Source organism: Dufourea novaeangliae, unplaced genomic scaffold (genome assembly GCF_001272555.1).
Source record: "Dufourea novaeangliae isolate 0120121106 unplaced genomic scaffold, ASM127255v1 scaffold21, whole genome shotgun sequence".
In the NCBI taxonomy this organism is placed as follows: domain Eukaryota; kingdom Metazoa; phylum Arthropoda; class Insecta; order Hymenoptera; family Halictidae; genus Dufourea; species Dufourea novaeangliae.
In genome coordinates this window covers 4433680-4457629 of record NW_015373910.1, presented here as the reverse complement: position 1 = coordinate 4457629, position 23950 = coordinate 4433680, and the positions used below count along the sequence as shown (strand labels likewise).

The 23950-nt window shown below is 37.8% G+C and overlaps 1 protein-coding gene across 1 annotated transcript in view; it reads right to left on the bottom strand.

Moving 5' to 3' along the window:
- The window catches only part of LOC107194166 (kinase D-interacting substrate of 220 kDa), a 39097-nt gene that overhangs the window by 4148 nt on the left and 10999 nt on the right, over nucleotides 1-23950 (bottom strand). Inside the window, exons 2-14 of the mRNA XM_015583736.1 lie at nucleotides 6447-6578; nucleotides 5217-5315; nucleotides 5050-5148; nucleotides 4216-4413; nucleotides 3654-3779; nucleotides 2959-3186; nucleotides 2209-2584; nucleotides 1920-2084; nucleotides 1631-1838; nucleotides 1134-1556; nucleotides 805-1027; nucleotides 542-721; nucleotides 16-475 (exon numbers count right to left, since the gene is read on the bottom strand). Coding sequence (XP_015439222.1) covers nucleotides 16-475; nucleotides 542-721; nucleotides 805-1027; nucleotides 1134-1556; nucleotides 1631-1838; nucleotides 1920-2084; nucleotides 2209-2584; nucleotides 2959-3186; nucleotides 3654-3779; nucleotides 4216-4413; nucleotides 5050-5148; nucleotides 5217-5315; nucleotides 6447-6578 — 2917 coding nt within the window. The remainder of the gene's footprint in view (nucleotides 1-15; nucleotides 476-541; nucleotides 722-804; nucleotides 1028-1133; nucleotides 1557-1630; nucleotides 1839-1919; nucleotides 2085-2208; nucleotides 2585-2958; nucleotides 3187-3653; nucleotides 3780-4215; nucleotides 4414-5049; nucleotides 5149-5216; nucleotides 5316-6446; nucleotides 6579-23950) is intronic.

Sequence of the window (23950 nt, the reverse complement as noted above, 5' to 3'; positions counted from 1 at the left end):
TCGTTTTGCAATTACCAGTGACATAAACGACGTTCATTAATCGTCTCATGCTGCGAGGATTTACGTCGCTGAAGTAATCGTCGGTGAGAAGCATTTTATTCAGATCCTGCGCGCCGCCCAGGCGATTTAAATTGCTGCCAATACTGCTAGCGATCGACTCGCTTAGTCGTAATTTTCTACTGCCTTTTCTACTTTGTGGTTTCAACTTCTCGGTGCTGTTCATTATACCGGATTCGGTACTGAGCCGTCGATTGGAGACCGAATGGTGCATTGTACTAGTGGCGGTGTAATTAACACTCTCCTCGGCTTCGGTCCACGTGGTTTTTCTACTGTGTTGGGCAGTCTGTTGAGCAATTTTCACCTTCCTTAAACCGCTGTTTTGCAAATAGAACGGAAGATGCACCATATTGCGCAAATAGTCGTGCCCCCCGATATTTGATTCCGTGAATAATCTTCTACTATTGACTTCTACTGCCTGTCGAGTGTAATTATTAATTTCTGTTCAATAGTACAACATTAAAAAAAGAGCTGTCAGACAAACCTTGGCAATAATATGTGGATCAATAGCTAATATAACAACGAAGGGATAGCCATTATCACTGAATAATGCTTGTATAGCATCCAGAACTAATAATACTTTATCCTGTTCACAACTGTCCAAACCGTCCACAATTATCACTAACCTACTCTGTTGAGTCATAAAGCTATCCAGACATTTTACCTGTTTTCATATAAAAACACTGTTATTAAGAAGGAAAACCATGCTCCTAAAAATATGCGAGTCCAGAATAACAGTTTGCATACCATTTCTGTCATTAAACTAACTTCGCTTCTCAAAGTTTGTATGAAGCCTTCGCTCTTTAACGTCTCCAATTTCGAAATGCTACGTTGCAGATGTCGCCTCTGAGAGAAAACCAGCGCTTGCAGCGTTCGATTCCACGTGTACAAGTTCGCTATTACACTGACACCCAGTATTAAGACAACAGTTATCATAATAATATGCGCCGTGACTCTTTCTATTGTTGGCCTATAAAAATCGTAACAATTTTCTTTGAAGTTTTGTCGACTTAATTATCGTTGTATCTACTCTTTCGTTAACAAAACACACAGTTGCCAAGACACTGTATACTCACTCATTACTAGAGATGTCAATGAGGTAGACAGTGAGCACAGAAATACCGACGAGTAAACTGCAAAAACAAAACTCGAATATGACTATGTACGGTAGACAGCAAAGATGACGCCACTTCCAAGTTGTGGTCGATTTATCAGGTTTCGGTCTGAATGCTCTGTATAATCTCGTGGACAGAGAGCCATAATCGTTTTCAATGGAATCGTACAGAGATCCCACCATTCGTACTACAGCATTTTCTCCAGCAGATGTTGTCCCTACTCTGGTTTGATCAGTGAAATAGAACTTTATCGGTTGGACAGTGACGTCGTCGTGAACTCGGGTACCGGGAGGATGACAGAATATCACTTGTAGCAATAACTTCAACGAATTTAACTTCGTGGTTAGAGCTACTGTGAAGTTGTACGGCCAGTACCAATCATATCTACAATGTTAATAATAAAAAGCAATGAAACACGAAAGGTCAGAGGATATGCTTCTTTTGCTGCTATTTCTTACCTCTTATTAGCATACCAGATAAGTATCAGAAAAGCGTACGTAGTAATAATAAGACTAATACCGCAGGCAAGACCAGCTATCCATGATTGTAGGGCAAGACCTATGGTGATACCCACTAACAGGGACACGTGAGATACCACTACGAAAAGTAAGAACGAGAATTGGAACACAGGATCTATCCACTGACGAGCAAAGTTCTTCATTTCCTCTGAAAGAATTTTAACCGTTACTTTGAATAGAAATGCAAAGTTAGATCGTCAGTGAACGTCTTTCATGGAATTATTATTACCTTTCAACTTATTCAATAAAAAAGACTTCCCAGAACCCCATTTTGCGTAAAGGCCGACTGTTATAGGCGTTGAAAGTGACGGTTCGCTAAGAATGTCTGCCAATGCACTGCTATATAAATCATAACCTAGCATATTTTCATTATCCTCATTAGTGTTAAGACGTCCTGAAAAAAATGGACATCATTCTTTATCATCACGTTGTTGCCGTATGGTTTTATGTAAAGCAAACTGTCGTTGGTGAGCTGTAGGGCGCAAGGTATCTTAATTCTAAGTAAAGTAGTAACTTACGTGCACCAAATATTTGCCCAATAATCGTCTTTGGATGGTTAATGTCAATGTTGTACGGTGTCTCGCCTTGTCTATTAGGACGGTAAAGCAGCTGGCTATTTTTCGGATTTCTCAGTAATATTTCGACGATGGCTTTCGATCTCGCGCGCATGGCTATATGAAGTACCGTGTCGCCCTTTTTATCGGTCGCCGAAACCTTCGCTTTCTTGTCCAGCAATAATTGCACGATTTCACCGTTCCGCGACCTAACTGCCCGCAGTAATGGCGTGTCGCCGTCTTTCGTCGCGATCTCCAAGTCTGGGTTAGCGTTTAGTAACAATTTTAATATCGGTATATTGCCTTTTTCTACTGCTATGTAAGTTGCGGTTTTCTTATCCTAGAATGATTTCAATAAAATTTGCCTGGTTAGCTAGATTCTGTCTCTCTTTCTCGACAGAACATATTGGTAGTAACCCAAACTTTGAAATCAATAGAAACAGTAAATTCAACTGTGCACGATAGGAGACTTGGACAGAGTGTTTCATGAATACAGGATGATTCCAACGCGGTAATGTCGCGAAATGTACAAGCGTATATCCTCTAATAATCTTCTTAGAAGCTAAACCAACGGATTTACTGGATTAAGGAGGAATCACCGTGTATAATCTATCATCCGAACCAGAATGTTCTTGGGATCTAATAAATGCTTAAAGGCAAACAGAGATATCCTGTCTTCTGTCTGGGATGATAATTTCACATCAATTTTGTCACCTTTCCGGCGATGTCCACGTCCGCGTACTTCTTTAATAGAGATTCAACCACTCCTCTATGACCAGCTTTCACAGCATGAATCAAGTTCGTGTCGCCAGCTCGGTCCTGGATATTCACGTACGCGCCAGCATTCAAAAGTGCGTTAGCTATCTCGTGATGTCCCTCCCGACAAGCTAACGCTAGGGCCGTGCAACCGTCCTTTGAATACTGTAAAGTAATTAAGTAAAAGTGCAATTTATCAGCAGATGGAAAATGATGCCACGACGAACTCGAAATGTTTTGTTGGAGTTGGAAATGAGTATTGGGTTTAACGGAACATAGTGTAACTTGAGAGAATACTTGAGACTATTGTATGAAACATGCAATTAGTACAGATTGTTAACACTTACTAGTAAACTGCAGATATTTATGCATTTATAGCGTTCCTTAACTTGAAAAATGCAATAAAATGAAGACTTCAATGAAGTTTAACACTATTTATGGGTTATATCATCGTAGTAATAGCTCTAGTATGAAATTTTGAAGTGTTTCCCATTTTAATTCCTAGATACTAGTGCCTAGAATTGTGAATTTGCATAAACTTCCGCAGTCTACTTATTGGTGACTATGCTTTGAGCTATTCTGCTCATTTTTATTATATCCTCCTTTTGTTAAATTACTTTTAAGTAGTTTCTTAAACCAAAGTGATTTTGTATATGTATATAATTATCGATGGTGCTTACCATGCCAGCGGTATCGACGTTAGCACCAGCCTTTAACAGAGTATCTACAATTTCTACATTTCCTTTACGCGACGCCCACACCAGCGCTGTAGTACCATACTAAAAATGAAAAACATTATATTTACCGAGGAAACAACAGATCTTTAATTCTTTCGGTACGTTTAGTTTTCAAATCAGCACTTGTACAGTTCATTGGAAAATATATGCTGCACTATATCATATTATCATGTCGTCACCAGTGATCCAAGCAGCAAGATAACTGCATAGCATAACTATAAATCCACCCTAAAATTTTCATTTCTTATGCATTGTGGTTTTTGGGTGGTTCTACAGTTATATCACGCAGTGTACATGTTTATCGCGTACAGAACTATTTTAAAAGTACACGTTTCGGTATCACATTTAAATATCATGGGTCACCGACGACTCACCCAGACAGACAGTTCATTTAGAAATACATATTTCGCTATCTGGTGCAGCCTCAGATACTCTTTAGTGAATACCGTGCACTTGAACTTGTATAATAATGAATTACCTTATCGCCAACATTAACTTTAGCACCATGAGCAATGAGATCCTTAACAATGTCAGGGTAACCCCTGCCCGCCGCCCATAACAAGGAAGATATATGAAAGTTTCCGTGCGCATTGACGTCAGCTCCTCGTGCCAGCAGCATCGTCACCGTCGGTGACCTACCCTTGTATGTCGCCCACATGAGTGCCGTCCACCCTCCCTAAAAATAGAATCATTTCTCTGAGCCTCTATTTACGGTGTTTTCCCTTTAAATCCCCGGCGATTCCATGAACACAATTTCCTTGAATTCTGAGAGGGCAAGAATAATTTCATTAAGGGAAAACGAGGTTACTTCAATGAATTAAAAAGTATCCTTAGCACGTGGGTAAGGAAAGGATTGAAAGTGGAAGATTCAAATTGAAGTGATCAGAACAGAAATATTTTGGACACTAGGAGGGACTTGTTAATTCCTAGAGCAATGTTTCCCAAACTTTTTTAGATCCTACACTATCTCAACGCGTTCAAGATCTCGATGCCGGCCTAGAACAACGGTAAACCATGTTCTGAGTTCAAGTTTAACATTAATAGCTGCTTCAGATAAAAAAGGCACATAGGTAAAAATGTTATCAATGAGGTGACGAATGTCAGTGATTTGCTAATTACACCCAAAATATTCAAATTGCCCCTCAGTGGGGCGTACAGACCATGCTGGGAAACACTGTCCTAGAAGGATCCATGTTCATAATAGGAGGATTGAAGGTCCTCCAAAACTATATTGGGAATCACTGTCGTAGAGGGATCCATGTTCAGAATAGGAGGACCAAAGGACTTCCAACACAATCATCAGCTGACGTACCATGTCTCTATGTTCCAAATCGGCCCCATGTTCAAGTAATTCAAGGCAGACATCGGTGTGACCCTCCTTTGCTGCGCACAACAACGCCGTCCAGTTGTCCTAAAAGTGAAGTGGATTGTAGTATCGAAATCAGAGTCGATAATTCAAGATTTATAATGAATACCAACCCCATCTTCGGCGTTAACGTCTGCTCCATGGTTGACGAGTTCTCGCACAAAGTGTATCCTTCCTTTACTCGCTGCAAGGATGAGGGCTGTGCTACCATTCTATTGTACAAACAATTAGATCGTCTAGCTAGAGTCAGACCGTTGATAAGACAGAATCAGTGGAAGAGAATTATCAATGTTTTGTTGACTAGAAACAAACACGATCACGCACTGATAAGATCTTCTGTGCAGTATACAGGTTCACATATATGAACGTGTCGACTTCAAATTTTTTTTAAAAACCTGTATCAGTGAACCTCGGTAATTGTACTATTCTTGTCAATTACTTGATTGCTTGGTTAACAAATAAAGTATTCATGAATTTTAAAGTATAATTACTAGTCTGGGAATCTTAGTTTAGGGCTGTTCCTTATTACATCTTATCCATATATGTGAGTTACTCTTATAAGAATGCACTGTTTCCTCGGTATAAGAGCGTCAAATGGGACTGCCAACGCGCTTATAAGGAGGGACGTATAGGATTTTAATTCAATTGGTATTAAATAACTTCACAGATGATATTTACTCTCAAGTTATTAAGTGTACAAGTAATCCACTATTCTCCCTTCTTAACCCTTTAACGTTCAGTGTGATATACACGTTACATCTAGAAAATCATATTTCCAGGGGTTTTGTCCTGAAAATACAGATAAGATGCACGTATTAGAACCATATTTTGGTTAACTAATCACGAGAAAACATTTTACCCTGTATGAGGTGTTTGGGCGTTAAAAGGTTAAAAATAAATGTTTACAAATTAAGAAATAGGTTTGTTTAACATTGATATTTTCGATTTCAAAATAACGAGACACATATCAGTCTTATAATTTTTAAATAAGGATTTAAGAGTCTGGGTATTAAAGGGTTAAACTGGTGATGTAGTTTAAGTCTTCTTTCGAAATGGTGGCGAATACTGAAGAACAAGACGACAAATATATTTAAAATGACAGAAACTTCCGATTTTTGGCAAAAATATGTATTTGACTGAATATAAGGGATTATATTCAATGGATTGGAATTGAATTTAACAAAATATAATGGATTACTTATTGCTATACCTTTTATAAAATTTTTATCCAGTCAATAAATGGGTCAGAGATAATACTCGATGAATAATCGTAAAAATAATCAGTATTCGTGAATCCACGAGGGGGGCCATATTTCTGGCGATTGTTTCTGGGATATCGTTACCTCGTCTCGGTCGTCGACCTGCACTCTCTTGTTCTCGAGGAAGTTCTGGAGACCAGCGAGGTTATCGTCTGTGATATAGCTGGTGAGAGATCGGTAGCAGAGCGATACCATCGAGTCCGTCCGATGCAGGGTCTACGAAACAAAAAGAAAAAAATAAAGAATACTTTTTACTACGTTCAGTCTTCGCAGCGAGGATATTTCTCGCCGAGTCATCAGTTCTCCACAATCAAAAACTGCGGAAGCAGATTAGTTGCTGAGCCAGGCGAGATTTGCAGCTTGCGGGATCGCGGAATTGTAACTCACGTGCGCGTAGCCATAATTATCGTATCGTTTTAGTATACATGTGCATCATAAATACGTATTTAATTGTAATATACAAGGTGTGTCGATAATTACGAACATATTAAGTTATTTCCACTGTTATCCAACTAATAAAGGTCAACATGGTTCGAAAATCTACTTCTGGTGTAGTTTCTTCATAAATTCAATAGCAACGGAAGTACTTTAATTGTTCGTAATTCATCGAACATCGTGAAATAATCAATTGACTTGAAGTTATGTATAGTCTGATGGACATAATTGTAGACGTAGTGTTACACTGAAAACAGTATTATTAATCGATAGCAAGTGTCGCCGTAACACAAATACTTTTCTCCTATTTATTCATAACAGGTTAAAATTGTTTATCACCTATAAAAAATACTCGTAATTTCCAATTCATCCTGTATTTTTCTATAAACTTCCAGCATTACATTCCTTTACACAAAGATTCCTAAATCTGTGTCCATCTTGTAATTACGCGTACCTAATAACATAAATTAGATCGTATTTACGTTAATCTCGGGCTAAAAATATATTTATCTTCAATCGGAACCGTGCGGGTGTTGTTGTTGGAAAGTTACTATTTCAAGATGGCGAAGATAGCATTGCAAAAAGGTAACGTCAGATTGGAGGGAAAATTGAGGAACGATTGATATTAATTAATACCAAGGTCGAGAGAGATTGCTCTTTTAAGGTGCCTCGATTCCATCTGACATTTCAATCCTCTTAACGGTTCCCCTCGTCCCGTGTACCAACGGAGCTACGACTGTCCGAGAATGATTCGAAAGGTGCACTTGAATCGTAATAAATGGTACCGTATAATTGTAAATATTCATGGTCGTGGGTGGAGACAGCGGCCTGCAAGTTTCGATTTAATGGAGCACAATAGAATGTAGGTCGACGATAAGGTATTAATCGGAGGAAACGTTGAATGAAAGGTAAACAACGACCGTCGAGAAATCTTCAACAATGTCCAACCTATTTTGCAATATCAACTTTTTTTCAAAGGGAACTTCAAGGTTCATCTCGTGTCTACGTTCCGTTAATCGAAAATTCACGAGCAAAAGTGACTGAAAGTTGACTTTTTATTTACTCTCAAGTTCTAATTTCAAAGGAAATTATTAGTAACTTTTTATACAGGGTATCCCAGTATTGATGGTATTCAGTATAATGTTATTTCAGTAACGTACTAATTATATTGCTTTCAGCACTTGTAATAATTAATTACAATTGTAGCGATGCAAAAGCGTGGAAATCCCACTCGAACGATTCCTCTTCGCTGAGCTTTAAGCGCCATGGCACTCCAATTACAAACCTGTTTTCCGTAGATATTCCAATAATATTGTTAACGGTAATCGTATTCGGGTAATATTGTTAAAATCGAACACACGAAACGCACAAAACAAACTTCAGCCGAACAAACACGTTGTTAATTGTTATTCGTGTGATTTAGATGAGATCCATAGTACATACCCCGATAAATTCCTCCGACTTGCGTGTATGTTTTACGTCATTTCGTTGACGTTAATTCGTGAACGAAACGCGAATTGGTGAAATCAATTCGAACTAGAGTCGCACAGAACACGACGTGTGTACCACACGATCGGTTCGTAAATGACGTTCGCCACCCGAAACGGTTGTTGTCGTTCCTTATCGGTGGAATTATCGCCGAACAATTAACAGACGTTATTTCCGTGCTTCATCGGTAACGCTCGAAATATGATGGAATTTTTTTTTTTTTTTAGAGAAAAAGAAAACTTACGTTCACATTGGTAGGAATCATTTTGGTGATAAGGTGCACCTAGAGTCCAAGAATGATTTTTTCTTATCGAAGAAGATAGATTCAGGTTGATTAATATAAGTTCGCTTGAAAGCTGTCTAACAAGAAATGAAACACGACAACTGTCCACCAGTGCAACGGAATGAATACAGACAGGACGATGAAGAAACAAATTACAATATCGTATTTTTGGCTTATCGATCGTGTGAAGTAATTGCCGTTTATCTGTATGCAAGATAATCCTTCGGACATCGTTTTATGGTAGTCTTTAGCGTCTTCCAATTTTATTCACGGTGCACAGTATGGTATTTTTCCAAACCAGCTAAATTTAATTTAAAAACAAAAATGGATATATGTATATTCTTTACTTATATCAAATCTTAAGGATTCCAGAATTATAAAAATTAACATTTACGTAGACATAAAGATACGATAGTACGTGTGTCAACAATTAAATGAATCGCAAATTTTTGCGAGCATGTTTTTGTGATTTGTAGGTATTGGTTGTAAATTGAAAATAACAATCACTGATAAAAAATAAACAAAAAAGTTACAGACCCAAGTAAACGATCACTCGAATTCACGACAGTAAGGTCGTATTTTCTGGCCCAATAAAAGATTTCCAAATATTCTAATGGCACTCGAGAGATCTCTGTGATCTGTACTTCTTCCTCGTTTCAATTTAAATCAATTGGTTCTTACGAAGAATCACGAACGAAGACGCAGTCAAGGCTGCGACGGAATGAATGGAGCAACGATTATTAGATCAATAGCGATCTCACGATGGAACGAAATGGTCGTTCGTTGAAAGACAGCCACGATACCACACTGCCAGGAACGTTGATAACACGATATTTACCGTGGGGCAATTGTTAAAGTATCGTCGCAGCGATTCATAGAAACTGTCTGTACGAATCGTACGGCGCGACGCGGAACACACAGCAGCAATAATTTATTCTGACTCGCTAAACCGCCGTTTCCACCGAAATTCCGTCCCGGAAATCCTGTATTAAAATAGCCGGGGAAAACGTCAGACTCGGTGTGTTGGGGGCATATATATATGCACTATCTTCGGCTGAATTCAATATTTAAGGTGGCTCACGCAAATTTTTAATTATTATAGATTTTTTGTTAAATTCTATTATAAATTTAGTTGAAAATTTAACAGAATATTCTTAAAAGCTTCAACTTTCGATTGCTTGCAAAAAATTGGAATTGGAAGGTCCAAATTGTCTTAGAGACGAAAAAAAAAAACAAATGACTGATTTTAAATGATAATTTTGACTTTTCATTTTAATTTGAAGTAGGGTCTCATATTAGGAGCAGTTTTTCAAAACTACTAAATTTGTACTTCTTTATATTTTCACTATTTTCCTAATAAACAGTAGCAGATTGTGAAATTAATATTGTTCCTAAGTATGCAGACATTAATAGCAAATATATTAGCATAAACACTGTTAATTTTTCCTTTTCTATTGCCTGATATTTAATCAACATAAATGGGGTCTCATATCTGGTGCCGTTACCCTATGTATTGCTTGCAAAACTGCAAAACTGCTCAAATTTTACGCGACAACGTCGTTCGATAAAAACAGAATTCTTCTTGGAACTCCGATAATGATCGGACTGCATTTATTACCACGATAATCCTCGAATAAGCATTATTCTTATTTCTCAAGAAATTTTCGATAGTGACTTAATCTTTATGCACAATTACAATACGCGTTAAATTTCATCGAAAAAAAAAACGAAGTAACGAAAAGATCATTGTTACAATGATTCGTGAATTAGTCACAGTTGTTGATCGAAGATTCTTGAACAGAAAATATATCACAATTAAAAATCTAAACTTCTCTATCTCCGTAAACAAGATACAGCAGGTATGATAGACCTCCTATTACGCATATGAACAGTATCGGATAAAATTCTAACAACTACGCCATAATAATTTTTTTTAAATGTATTTCTTTAGCATTTTCTATGTTGTCCTTGTCCTTGTAACATCGAGCCAGACTCGTAGTGAACGTTTCAAAATGAATTCAATAAACGTGAATATTATTTGTTTTTTTTTTTAGTCGAAGTGAAACATTACTTCGGTGGTATTAATATTTAATCCACAGATAAATTTCTTTTCTTGTAAAAAAATTTAATATTTTTTAATTTTCAAAAACTCTATAACCATTTAATTTTGTATAAAAATGTTATTTTTGTTATTAAATAAGAAGTGATTAACTTCTCAGAATCAACTACAATTCCATAAGGCTCGTGTTAAAACGAAATTTTTATAATGTTTCTTTTTCAATAATTTTATGAAAATTGTAGCATTTAAGAATGTCCTGTTATATTTTCAACTAAATTCATAATTATTAAAAATTTGCCTGAGCCACCTTAAGAAGCTAAAAACGAATGTTTACACACATCAACATCAATACTAATTTCTCCCTCCAAAGGTCCCTAAAATCCACACCAAACAGCCCACCAACAAATCCAGTCAATCTCCCTAAAAAGAAAAAAAAAACAATGCTATCCTAGATCAAAGTATCCCAGCAGTCCAAGAGGTTCACTGATCCAAGCACCACCAGCCGTTCAAACTCGTTGGGTTAAGCGAACACCAGGTTAATAAAACACAAGAAAACAAAAAACCACAACAGGTCTAGTTCGTTAATGGAAAGCCAGACCGATCCACGGGTCGACTAACCGTCTGCGAGTGTCTCCGTATGCCGAAGTTGAATTTCCGCCCGGACTCGCCATCGCCCGCCGAGGCGGTGAACGTGATCGTGGGCACGTGGAAATGCGGGAAAACGTGGTGATGGTGATGATGGTGATGATGATGATGGGAATACTCTTCTCCAGGATCATCTGGATCCTCCGAAATATTGGACGGTTGATGTTCTGGTATATGAAGACGCAGAAATGGGGGTAACTTGAGTCTCAAGCCGCTGCTCTTCTCGGCCCCGTGGCCCGATGTCGAGCCATTGTTCCCATCAGCAGATGGTAGCAAACAATTCGGTATACCTGGGCAGGCGCTGATTAAACTCGGCGCTAAGCTCGAGCGGATCGCAGCGCTGGCGATGCTAGATCGCCTAATCGGAGTCAACCGGGTCCCTGATAAGAGATCCCCGATGTCTGGTGTTTTGGGCGCGTGTTTCGAATCCTGAACAACGCCCACCATTGGTAGAGTCAGTCTTCTCATTGATTTCAACTGGTTGTCGACGTCAGTACCAACGATAGACGCTTTGGCGTCCACTGTTTCTGATGAATCCTCTTTCTGGAGGATCGACGTTGCGCCACTCAGGCTGGAACCTTGGACACTCGCGGCTTTGAGATGCCTTCTGACTAGCAGGGGAGAGGCCTGGGGAGTTGGGACCTTTTGGGGTAGTATTAGGGAGGATTGAAACTTGAACGTACTGACCACTAGGGTTTTGATAGTGTCTTCAGTGTTGGCTTCCTGTTGGGTCACTTCTGAGGAACTCTGATTTGGTTGGATCTGTAGCCCATTATGGGAACAATTTGCCTCATCTGGATTAGCTAATGTGGGTTCTGGGTGATCTTGTGGTGGAAGCTTGTTATTACTATCTTCACTGGTAGCTACCTGTTGGGACATTTCTAGTGAAGTCACTTTAGGTATATTCGGTGGATTCCTCTGAGAATCGTTTAGCTCCTCCAGATTGATAAATATAGGTTTTGGATGATCTCGTAGTGGAAGCTTTTTGCTATTGTCTTCTCTGGTCACCTGTTCGGACATTCCTGATGATTCTGATGACTGTAGTTTGAGTCTGGCCTGAGACTCTTTTTGCAGTACATCTAGCTCGTTCGAGTTTGGTGATGTGGAGGCTTTGTTGATCATAATGGCGAACTGTTCCGCATCTCCGTGCACCATGCCATGGTCGGAAACTCGGGTAGAATGAAGCGGAATCGAGTTTGGCCCACGGTCGAACTTCTTAATCGAATCCGCATTTTGGTACGAGGTTGCGCCGTCTGAAAATTTTCTCTGGGTGCGGAGATCGCCGAGGTTCTCTACGTGGAACACGGCCAAATTCTGCTCCGTGTCCGTCATCGACGCCGTCGAGCCCCAATTTCCAGTGTTAAACCTCGGATCCTCGAACGGGACGACAGCTTCTGTCGGAATTTCCCCTTTTCCCTGGTTACTTTGCGCCTGTTCATCGTGTTCCTTGGAGCTATTTGCATCCCTAATTTCGCCGATTTCCGAACTGTTTCCGGGATCATCGAGTCCTGTTGAAGCTTCTGATCCTCTGGACTGATCGATTTCAATCTTCTGATCGAATCCATTATCCCCTTTTGGTTCAACAGTTTCTCTAGATGTTTCTTGATGGAGTGTATCCTCGAGTTTTGTGACCTCTGAGGGATTCTTTGTGGAAATCTCCTGTTTTTGGTTTCTGTTCGAACTGTCTTGCAGGAAAGGATGATGATCAAGAGATGTTCCAGGCTCAGTTTCGATCGTTATCGATATCCTTCTGTCAGCTAAAGCGGAGGCTGCTGCTTCGACAAATTCCCTGGGTGTTAGTTTCTCACTCCCATTGGTCGCCTCGTCTTCTTCCTCCTCTTCAATGCTAATCCGAAAATGATGCGACGTGATCTTGATGCGATCGTCTTTGGCCTTCCGCATGGCATTCTTTCCTCGATCAACTCGAGCGATCGTGATCGAGATTGATTGTTACTGGACGATAATGCGGTGAATTATGCAGGTTGCACGGTGATTGGACATTTCTGGCAAAAGTAGAAGGGATTATATGCGATTATGAATGCAACATCAGGTGTCTTGGATTCTCTAGAATGATTAAGGGTTGCCCTCGTAGCCTCGATCCCTGTCCTTTTTCTGATAATAAAGTTGCAATTCTTACTTTCATGGGAAAGAATTGTATTCTTGTTTTCCTTTTGTTTTTGGATAAAGATTTGAATGTTGCTGATGAACGGGTCATTAGTGATTATATGCGTTGGCTAATTAGTTTTTATACGAAGTTTCAGATATAAATGTTCATTTTCACAGGTATTCACTTATATTAAGATAACCGTAATTACGACCACTTTCTGTATTTGGACAGAGATGGGAGAATTCGTTATCTAGATAAAGAGTAAAAGATAAAAAGAAAGTACATCGCTATTTTCAATTGATTAAACATAGAAATTGTGATTTTTATAATAAAGTAATATGTTTTCTTCCTTCCCTTGGCAAACAATTATTTTATTACATTAACTGTTTAAGGGCCAGAGTGACGTCTCAGATACTGCTGCTTTTCACTACGTATTATTCGAATAAAATTATGCCCAACTTTGTACATGGACAACTGAAATTATGGTTTCAATGTGTTTCTGTTTTAATATGACAACGGATGTTCACGCAGTTCCCCGTTTTATACGCAGCAGCGTCAGAAGAAAATTTATTCTGTTTGCAAAGGGATTTGAAAGGTTCAGTGGTAAATAAAAGCTCTATCGATCATCGTTCATTAAACATTTACATACGTTGTAAATATACCAAATTTGCAGCCAGCTTATGACTAAATTTTTTTCACAACGAGGGCCATAAAGTATGGGAAATTTATGATCGTTTGCGGAAAATTTTCAAAGTGAAATGTAAAAAGAAGAATTTTTTCTTCGATGGGACAACAAAAGAATTACAAATGTCTGTTTACGGAATTTTTCACATGGTTACAATAAATTATTTCTCGGATATAGAAGATCCACAATTTCATATATAAATAAAACGAAGAATTATAATAAAGTATGTTATAAAAATTATTATAAAACAGTTATTATAAAAAATACATTCATAAAACAAAGAATTATTTATTTAATCTTATTAACTGTTTAAAGATCAGAATAACGATTTTAGATACTGACGTTTCACTATTCCAATAAAATTGTGCATGATTCTGATTTCTGACAATCGACACTCTACCGTAATCACAATCTAATATACAGGGTGGGACACCTAAGTACGTACCACGAAGTTTCCGGACCTTTCTTGAACTTCACAAAAAATTCGTTAAACACAAAATTGAATTATTTCGAAATATGCATAGCTTCCATAAATCACAGTTTCTTTATCTGCATTTCTTTCGGAGAAATGTACGTTCCCTTCGATTTAGGTGTAAATCAAACTATAGCAGATTTTTCAAAATATTCTTCATTAGAACGAATCGTGACAAATCCAACGATTGTAAATATATTACCAAAAAAAAAAAAAAAATCACAGATAACGTAACAAAAAAGGCCGACAAAAATTGCGCAACGTCATGTTATACATAATCAAGACGTTCGTTTCAGAGACAATCGAACAGCTCGATGGTACAAATGTACCGCGAACAGTTGCATAACTTCCGTTGACTTTTATATACTTTTTATTATTCGTGTCTTTCTTCGATTCGTTCTAATGAAAAATATTTACACAAAACCGTCACAGTTTTGTTTGAAAAACAAAAACAAAATGGTAACGTCTATATTCACCCGGAAGAAATGCAGACAAAGAGAATCTGATTCACGAAAGTTCTGCACACACGTATCTACACTGGCGCTCGTAAGTACATATTACGACACGTATTCATGAAGAATATGTGATGTTTCGTAAAAATGATATATCTTAGGTCACTTTTATTAGTTTATACTAGCCTAAGTAGTGTTCAACAAGCTTTAGTATCCCCTAAACGATATTTCAGAATTTCTGAAATTTCGTAGTGACTTATTCAGGTTTCTCAATTAAAAAAAAATATTATACGTGGCCCAATTTTTGGAGTCACAATTATGCACTGGCCGAAATTTCTATGAAGTCACCATATTTTTTGTATAAGAATTCAGCAAAACCCATAGTGATATCAGAAATTTCGGCCAGTGTAGGAACACAGGGATTACACATAGATTTGAATTAAGTATCAATCACTTCTTTATATTTAATATACAAAACTACTTTCTTTAAAAAAAATGTAGAAGATATTAAATAATATTACGTTCCAAAACAAAGACGATTTCTACGTTAACCAACACCTAAAATAATTAAACGAAGTCGCGGTACAATCTTAAGGTACCAAACAGCTGGGACATGTACTCCAGTAGAATCATTTTGTATAAAAAAACTTTTCTCATTCAAGAAATTCCTAAAAATTCAGTGGCGACACTCACGTGGGACACCTTCTTATCTAACCCACGAAGCGATCAAGGGACAAAACACGTTTCAATTTTCCAGATCGATACCATGAAAAACGGACCCGCGACAAGGTGGTGAGCCTGAGCATTTTTAGTTCCTGCTGGTCATCGGTCCCGAAGCTCTTCGTTTCTTCCGTATCGAAAATTTCAATCCTGTTCGCTCTTTTTCGATGTATTTTCGACGAGCGTGCAGCACACACACCCGCGCACGCGGACGACACGCCGTGCGATCCTCGACGCAAGCGGATCGCCTAAGAACCTCGTGCAACGCGTCCCGCCGACATTTATACGACTCCCGTTGTCGTCGTCGTGGGATCTTTAAACGCGTGCACACACACAGAGAGGAGCGAGGATCGCGTGCAAGATCATCAGACGCGCGAGGCGTACACGTGGCCCCCGCAAGATCGTCGATCGTGGTTCGAGGAACGTCGCGACGATCAACGGGACGAAACAATTTCTACGGGGTGTCCCAGAACAGCTTGGATAACTGGAAATTAGGGGTTCCTCGGGTGATTTGAAACGAGTTTTTCCTTAGCGAAAATGTTATCCGAGGCTTTGTTAACGAGATATTAACGAAAAACCCCGACCAATCAGAGCGCGAGTCTACCGTTCGAGTGCCCGCGGTAGCGTTGGCTAACGATCGCAGCGCGTAGATTTTCGGTGCGGATAACCGATGTTTGGTTGGTAACTGGAATGGTAGAGAATTTACGAAGTCGGTCAAAAATTGTAGAATCATAGAAGAAGATCGAAAATCATAGAATTATAGAAGAAGCTCAATAGTCGTAGAATCACAGAAGAGATTAAGAATCGTAGAATCATAGAAGATAAAAAATTCGAATTGTATAGAAGAATCAAAACCGTTTGTTGCTTGGAACAATAGGAAGATGAATGGAGGAAGTTCTTCCTATGTCATTGGATGCAAATGTTTAAATGTGTCTTTGATAGTTGGTTGTGGATAACCGAAATCTGATTGGGAACCGGAATGAACCGAACTTTCGTTTCTGACAACAACGAGAAGAAGATAAACAACGGGATCGGTCCGTTGTCAGACGCAAATATTTGATCGACGCCTTGAAGTCTCTCGCGGAACCGGAAGGGTAAATGGTTGTCGATTTGGGGGTAGAAGCGAATGGTAACTAGGTAACAAGGGGTGAGACACAAGTTGAGCTTTATTGATTTCGTTGGTGGAATGCATATCACGAGGACGACTGATGCAACCGACATAAATTGATTTAGAGGTTTAACCGACCGAGATCCGCTTCTGTCCAATATTTCTATTCCGTTGTAGCCACGATTTTTATCACTCTGCACGCTCGAAGAGAGTTTCGATACTTTTTTTGCTGGTAGCAAAGAGTGAACCCACTTTGAGGTAATTACTTTTTAATAGATTTCCGATTTATTTCATTATTTTATCATTATATTCCGATTTATTTCATTATTTTATCATTATATTCCGATTTATTTCATTATTTTATCATTATATTCTATCAGCGTTCAATTCATACTAAATTCAGTTGAATAATATATTGATTCATTTATATATTATATATAAATACAATGTAACATAATATAGTATATTGTAGAATGTATAACAAATTAAAGGCGAAAAGAAATTCTGACAGAAGCACGTGTATGATTTGAATTTTACTGCTTGCACTATAATGAAATAAATTTGGTATCAACAATGCAGCCTCCTCATTATTATACCGTGGAATTTCACGCGTTTGCGGCAAGAACTCGAGTAAAATTCAATTATAGGAAAAAGTTTAAAGTTCACTGAGGTTTTAATTTTATTTGAAATCTGGCAGAACCAACTATACAGAGCGAATAAATTCCTGTTCGATACTGGGTTCCGTAAATTACTCCCAGTAATATAGTTAAGTCACAAGCTCTTCTTGTGTTTCGACAGGCACAAGTCCCGAGCTCAGGCCCTTAAAATCAACATATACAAGTATATAGTTGGCCAATAAAATTGCACGACTCCTTAAAAATCCAGTTTGTCGAATATGTAAGTAAACTGGAAATATTGTAACTACATTAAATTGCTACAGATGGTTACCGTTCGTGTGAACAAAAAAACAGTTTAATAACAAAGACAATGATATATTTTTTGAGGTGGTGCAATATCTTTAGCCAACTGCTACTATATTTAGCCAAGGAGTAAACTATCGCGTGCAGAAGGAAGAGGCGGCAAGTCGAAGTCGTTGGGAATTATCGTCGCTTGTTTCCTCCGCAAACTCATTCTGTTTTTATGTACGTGCGCGCCAGTAAACGACTCGTGTTCGCACACAATTGATTAGTCAGCCGAGAAGTTTAATTGGCCCAAGTGCCGCGCGCGCGACGATGGACTAGTGCAAGGACGAAGCTCGAGCGCGCGCGCGCCTCTTCCAGCCCCGAGCAAGGAGATCTGTATACAGGATGTAACAAAAGTGTTGTTCCTGAAATTGGTGACTCGTGAGGTGATTTGGAACAAGTTTTTCCTTGGCAAAAATGTTGTCCGAGGCTTTGTTAACGAGATATTAACGAAAAACCGCGACCAATCAGAGCGCGAGTCTGCTGGCCGCGCTCTGATTGGTCGCAGTTTTTCGTTAATATCTCGTTAACAATGCCTCGGACAACATTTTTGTAAAGGAAAAGGAACCCCTCATTTCCGAGAGTCGAAGCTATTTTAGGACACCCTGTATACATTCAATGCTGCTAGTTCTAGGGTTAATAAAGATGTTTCGACGCAGAAATGGTCGTTAATTGTTCGTACACCCGATATTTTCCTAGCTGTAAGTGGATAGCAGTTTCGATGATTATACTGGGCGGAATTTTTTTTCTTTTCTTTTCTTCCGGATTTCGCGGTATCGAGCACGCGACGAATGCATCGGTGACGCGAATATGCTGGCGCCTTATCGCAGTATGTAAACGAGCAAACGATCCAACCACAGTCGAATTTACGATCGTTTAACAATTGCAACGCCATTTTACGCCATACGACCGCCCAGGTGTAATTAAACTGTTTCGAGCGAAAATAAATATTGTTTGCTACTGGAATCTGTGTGGTTCTGTATACACAGTAAGGTAAACGTGCCTAAATCGTACCCATTAACACTCGAACTACCAAGCAAGTCAAAATGACTTGTCAATACACTCTTATAACGACGATTAAAATGTTATGACGATACATTTTCTCAGATCTTTTGCACCTTTTATTATAATATGAAAGTGAAGAATTTAGTCAATTTCTAAATTTCTAAATTTTCAAAAGTTTCTCAAGTTTATCCACCGGTCGAAGTAAATATGCGTTTATCGTCGGTAGTTCTAGTGTTAAGAGCAAATAACGGTAATAAATAGTGGTAATTAACTATTTATCAATAGAATAAACAGTTTAGTAAACTCACATAACAAAAAATACGATTCTTTCTTTCAATGAAAAAGAAAAATCGGACACTTTTTAAGCACCATTTCGAATTTAGTTCAAATTTGGATATGTTGCAGTCTTTAGCGATATATAAAAGTATCTCGAAGGATTTCGGAAAATTTGTAAAATTGTTGAGTTTACAACTGTTTAAAATTTAGGGTCATCCTTTTTTCAATAAATCATAACTATTGAACTAACAAACTGATCGAAATGAGCTTTACGGGTATTTACGGTGGAGACATAAGAGTATCAAATAAAAATTATTTCAGTTAAAAAAAAATATTTTGTAACCAATTATTTTGCAATTATTTTAAATAAATGCCCTGTTTTTAAACCGAGGAACTATTTAAAAATTTGAAGAAAAAAATGAGGATATAGCCCTATTTACCCTGTTTATGGACATATGTTCGAAAATATGGACACTTCAGAATTGGCCGTATGAAAATTAATTGAAATGAATCTTATTTAAGAGTATTGTCCCAGCGCGAACACAAGATCGAAACAATAATCGAGAGGAGTCTGTAGAAGAAAAAACAGTTCAAATCGGATCCAAGTTAAAATCGTATCTCAATCGTCAAAGATCTCGAAACATCGCCGATTTAATTATCATACACCGGCCAAGCCTGACGAGGGAATAAGGTCTCACGACAGCCTTGTAAACATCTGGTGTAATTAGCCGCGGTAAATCAATCATCCAGTGGACGGACAGCCGGTGGTAATCGAGTGTAATTCGGTGGCGCGAGGGAAACGTGTGCCACACGTAGAACACTGTTGCGTCTGTCGTTTGTCTTTCAAGGCACGTCGAAGAATTTTGGCATCGAGCGAACCTAACACAGAAAGAGGCGGGTTTCATTCATCTTGGTTCCCTCATGATCATGGTATAAATATAAACCCTTTGCACTCCGAGAGCTCTTTGATCCTAAATAAATATTGGCCTGTTTGGAAAGTAATTTCGTTTTTTACATGAAAATGAAAGAGGATCTTTTTTTTATAAAAAGAAACAGTTTTATTCGGTTATACAGTCTCGGCAGACTGTCACCATTTCAACCCCTCGTAACTTTCGAGCCGAAATCTCAGCCCCTCGCCTTTAAAAAAAAAAATCTAAATCCTATGTTAGATCAGTTTAGTAAAACAGTAAATGTGTTATAGTAAGAAAAATTTAGAGGGCATATATATATACGCCTTTCGTAGTCGAAGGGTTAAATACAATATACAGTAAATTCTCGATAACTGCTCGGCGAGATCTCTACGTTAAATACTTCTGCTTTATCCCCAGTCCTAGGGTTCTACATTGGGAGCTCAATTCAAGATGCAATTCATGAAGTGCATAAATCGTGCCAATTTGCGATAACTGCTCCAAAGACTCTAAAGACTCCTAAAAGTCGAGGCAACCGAAAATTAAATTGGTGTTGTCTCGCCAACAGCCTTACCCCGCAGTTAAAGCGACTTTACTGTAATACGTGAATGCTATAAGAAATAATGTCATATTTTTTTCGTCGAACGTAATAATATTACGGAGGTGGAACTTTAAAGGGTTAAATGTGTGTTTGATCGGTATATACCTGTTTACTTCTGTTCCAGATCGACTGTAACACCTGTTGACAGGAGGAGAGCGATCCGTAACCGCGAGCCAACCCTTGCGGGATCAAGGACGGAATGTTCCCCCGCTTGTATGTCAGTAATCTACTCCTCTCGTTCACGTATTCCATAGAAACCAGATCGATGTCAGGACACACTCTCATATTCCAGCAATGTCACTCGACACTAAGTTGGCAAAATCGTTAAAATATCGAGTCTTTCAATCGTTTCGACAAATCGCAATTTGTTCCGTCTTCTTTCTTTCGTTTCGTGTAATGCATTTTGGAAGACCTTCAGACGCCGTTCTCGAGGGGAAAATATTCATATCTTCTCAACAAGTTCGTTTAAAAGAAAGAAAGATCCATCAAATTTTAGCAATATTAAAAAGAGTTTTTGTAAACCTAGACTAGGCACAATTCCGTTAATTTTACCGAAACTCCTGGATCTTTGTGAAATTTGTATCGTTTAGTATCTTGGTCGTGAACTAGCAATTCTATCACATGTACATGTGTTAAGACAGTCCGAGTGATTTTTGTAAGATTAAATGTTCGTTAGGTAGGAACATTCTTCAAACAGTTACACTGACAAATGTTCTATCCAACACCAGTCACGTGATTAGCTCGATCTTGGCGGTCAGAATACAATGACTTCCGTCTTGTGTGAACTCGTGTTTGAAAGACAATTTCCATTTGTCGCAAATTACACAACTTCCGCGATTTATTGCTATTTAGCAGCCACCGACTCACTCTGTTTCTGGTTGTCACATTACTCGTGAAAGAATGGCCGCCTCTGTATGCGAATAAATTACGTAGACAGCTACTAAACTGTTTGAATCGTGATAATGTTCCTTGAAAACTATCCCAAAAGTGCTTGTGGTAGTATCACCTGAATTCTATAAACTTTCTCTTAGAAATATCTGAATTTTTTTGTGAGACTATTGAATTCTACGATTTTTTGTTATTTTCAAAATGATCAGCTAGTTCTATCAAGGTAATCTATTACCGTGTCGGTGTTAATCAACAGGTTGACTCTCATGGTTTTCATTATTCGAGAAAACATTCAATTTCTCGAACAGTAATGTTTAACGTCTTGTCAATATAATTAGAAGTAGAATGATAAGTTAAATAATGAGACTTTAAGCACGTAAATATTTATGGTGTTGATACCATAGTCGTGAATTTGGTCTGTCTTGTCGTGACATTCCAGCAATGATAAAAAGATTCAGACGGTTAATGTGTTGAAAATTGACAACCGGGGTCACTGAAGTTTAACATCAACAACGAAGATTCTATTTCAAGGGTTTTCAATCAATTTCATCGAGCTATGCAGAAATCCATGATGTTACACATTTTTTGTAAATACTGAAAGTTGATTGAAAAAATAATTAATTTCTCAGAGCATCACTGGGCCTCGAGCAATGTACTGACACATTCACAATAATCTTCTTGTAAAAATATGAACTGAACCTTAAAGTTGTTCATCTGAATTAAATTAATTGTGGAAGATATCGACAATCAACAATCACAGGTTAATATTTATATTCATAAAGTTAACACTAATAACATCTAGATATAATATTATCCGACTAAGGCTAACTGACGTATCTGCAATTTTTACGTATTTCAAGTTATGAGCAATTAAAATTAAAAAAATGACAAAAACAGATCATTTCGAAATTAGCACGGAAACTAATCACCTCGAGAACGGTTCGTCGACATCCTCACAAGATTACACGAACCGAAACACTCGGATAAGCCTTCTATTTTTTTTTTTATATCGCACAGAATTTTTCAATTCATTCAGAATGACCATATCATTACTGTATCGACAGAAAACGATGAACACTAGTATCATTACAGTTCGATCATTTAGATCGAAAGGTTCGATTTACAAGTGAATCAGAATCACGTGTATACACAGTACTGGACAAATGTTGTCAGAAAAAAACCGTTTCCTGTACTATTTGAATTAAGGATACTACTGACGTTACATTAAATAATCAATTGTTGTTTTCTTAGGTCGCCTATACTCGATATATTTTTTCTAAATATCCTCGAACAAATTGTTTATTTCGTTGAATATACCGTCTATTTGATGAACAGAAGTAGGGACATTTTATACTTCATATTAAATTAACTATGATCAAGTTAAAATGTTTTTAAAAATACTTTTATTTAAATTCAATTATAAAGGGAGGTTTAGATTTTAGAATTTGTAGAACTTATTAGAATAGGTATTAGAATAGGTAGAAGTTCTTTTTACCGATTGTTGCATAAATAAATAATAAAAATCAATGTCTACTATAGCAGAACTCTTACATGATTAGAAAAAGGGATATTGATCTTATCTCCATATAACTTTTATGAAAGCTTGCGTCGAAATAATCGTAAACACTCCGCAGGGTAGAACTTCAGTAACATCACCGTAACAACAAATACAACGAAAAATGTCTTCGTCTGAATTCATTTGTCAGGTACTGTACCTCAGGGTACGACGTTTCCGACATTATATCTGTCAACTAATTGCGAATTATCACGATACGACGGAGCACATGATTCGTCGCGATCGATCGGTCAACTGGTGTAATAACGTAATTCGAAAAATCGGCCAGACTTGAATCGGTCCGTCAATTATCATCGACGTTGTTCTCCCTGCGTCTGATAATGGCGTGATAAGTGACCGTACGTGGTTAGATACGATATCTCCGTGGAATAGCGGAATTGTTCACAGAAATACACGCGGGCTTTGTCCGTTAGACGATAATTATAATGGGAAGAAATATATTAACCCCAGACACCAGACTAGGTGCGGATTTACAGCAACGAAACATTGCTTTGTCTGTAACTTCCTACTATCTGACTAGCACAACGGTTTTCTTCCATTACGATAAAAAATTATTCCTCACTTTTGTCATTTCTGAGGAAATTTTACTCTGAAAAATGTCATGAATTCAATTTGATTTTATTCTCTTAGACTTCTTAATCTTGTCATTGTCAAATTACTGTTCAACAAATTTAAACTTTTTTTTCGATCTCATAACCTTCAATTAGGCGTATCTGATAGATCTTTATGAACTGAATACAAATCTGAAAACCGTTTTTTCCCAGAACATACAATTTTTGAAAAAATCAATTTAAAAAAAATGGCAAATTATCTACTTTGGAGATATGTTGTGCTTTTATAATAATAGTTATTCAGTTGAAATAATTCTCAACACACCTCCGAAGTTAAAAATTAATTTTTTCATAAACTACGAGCTGG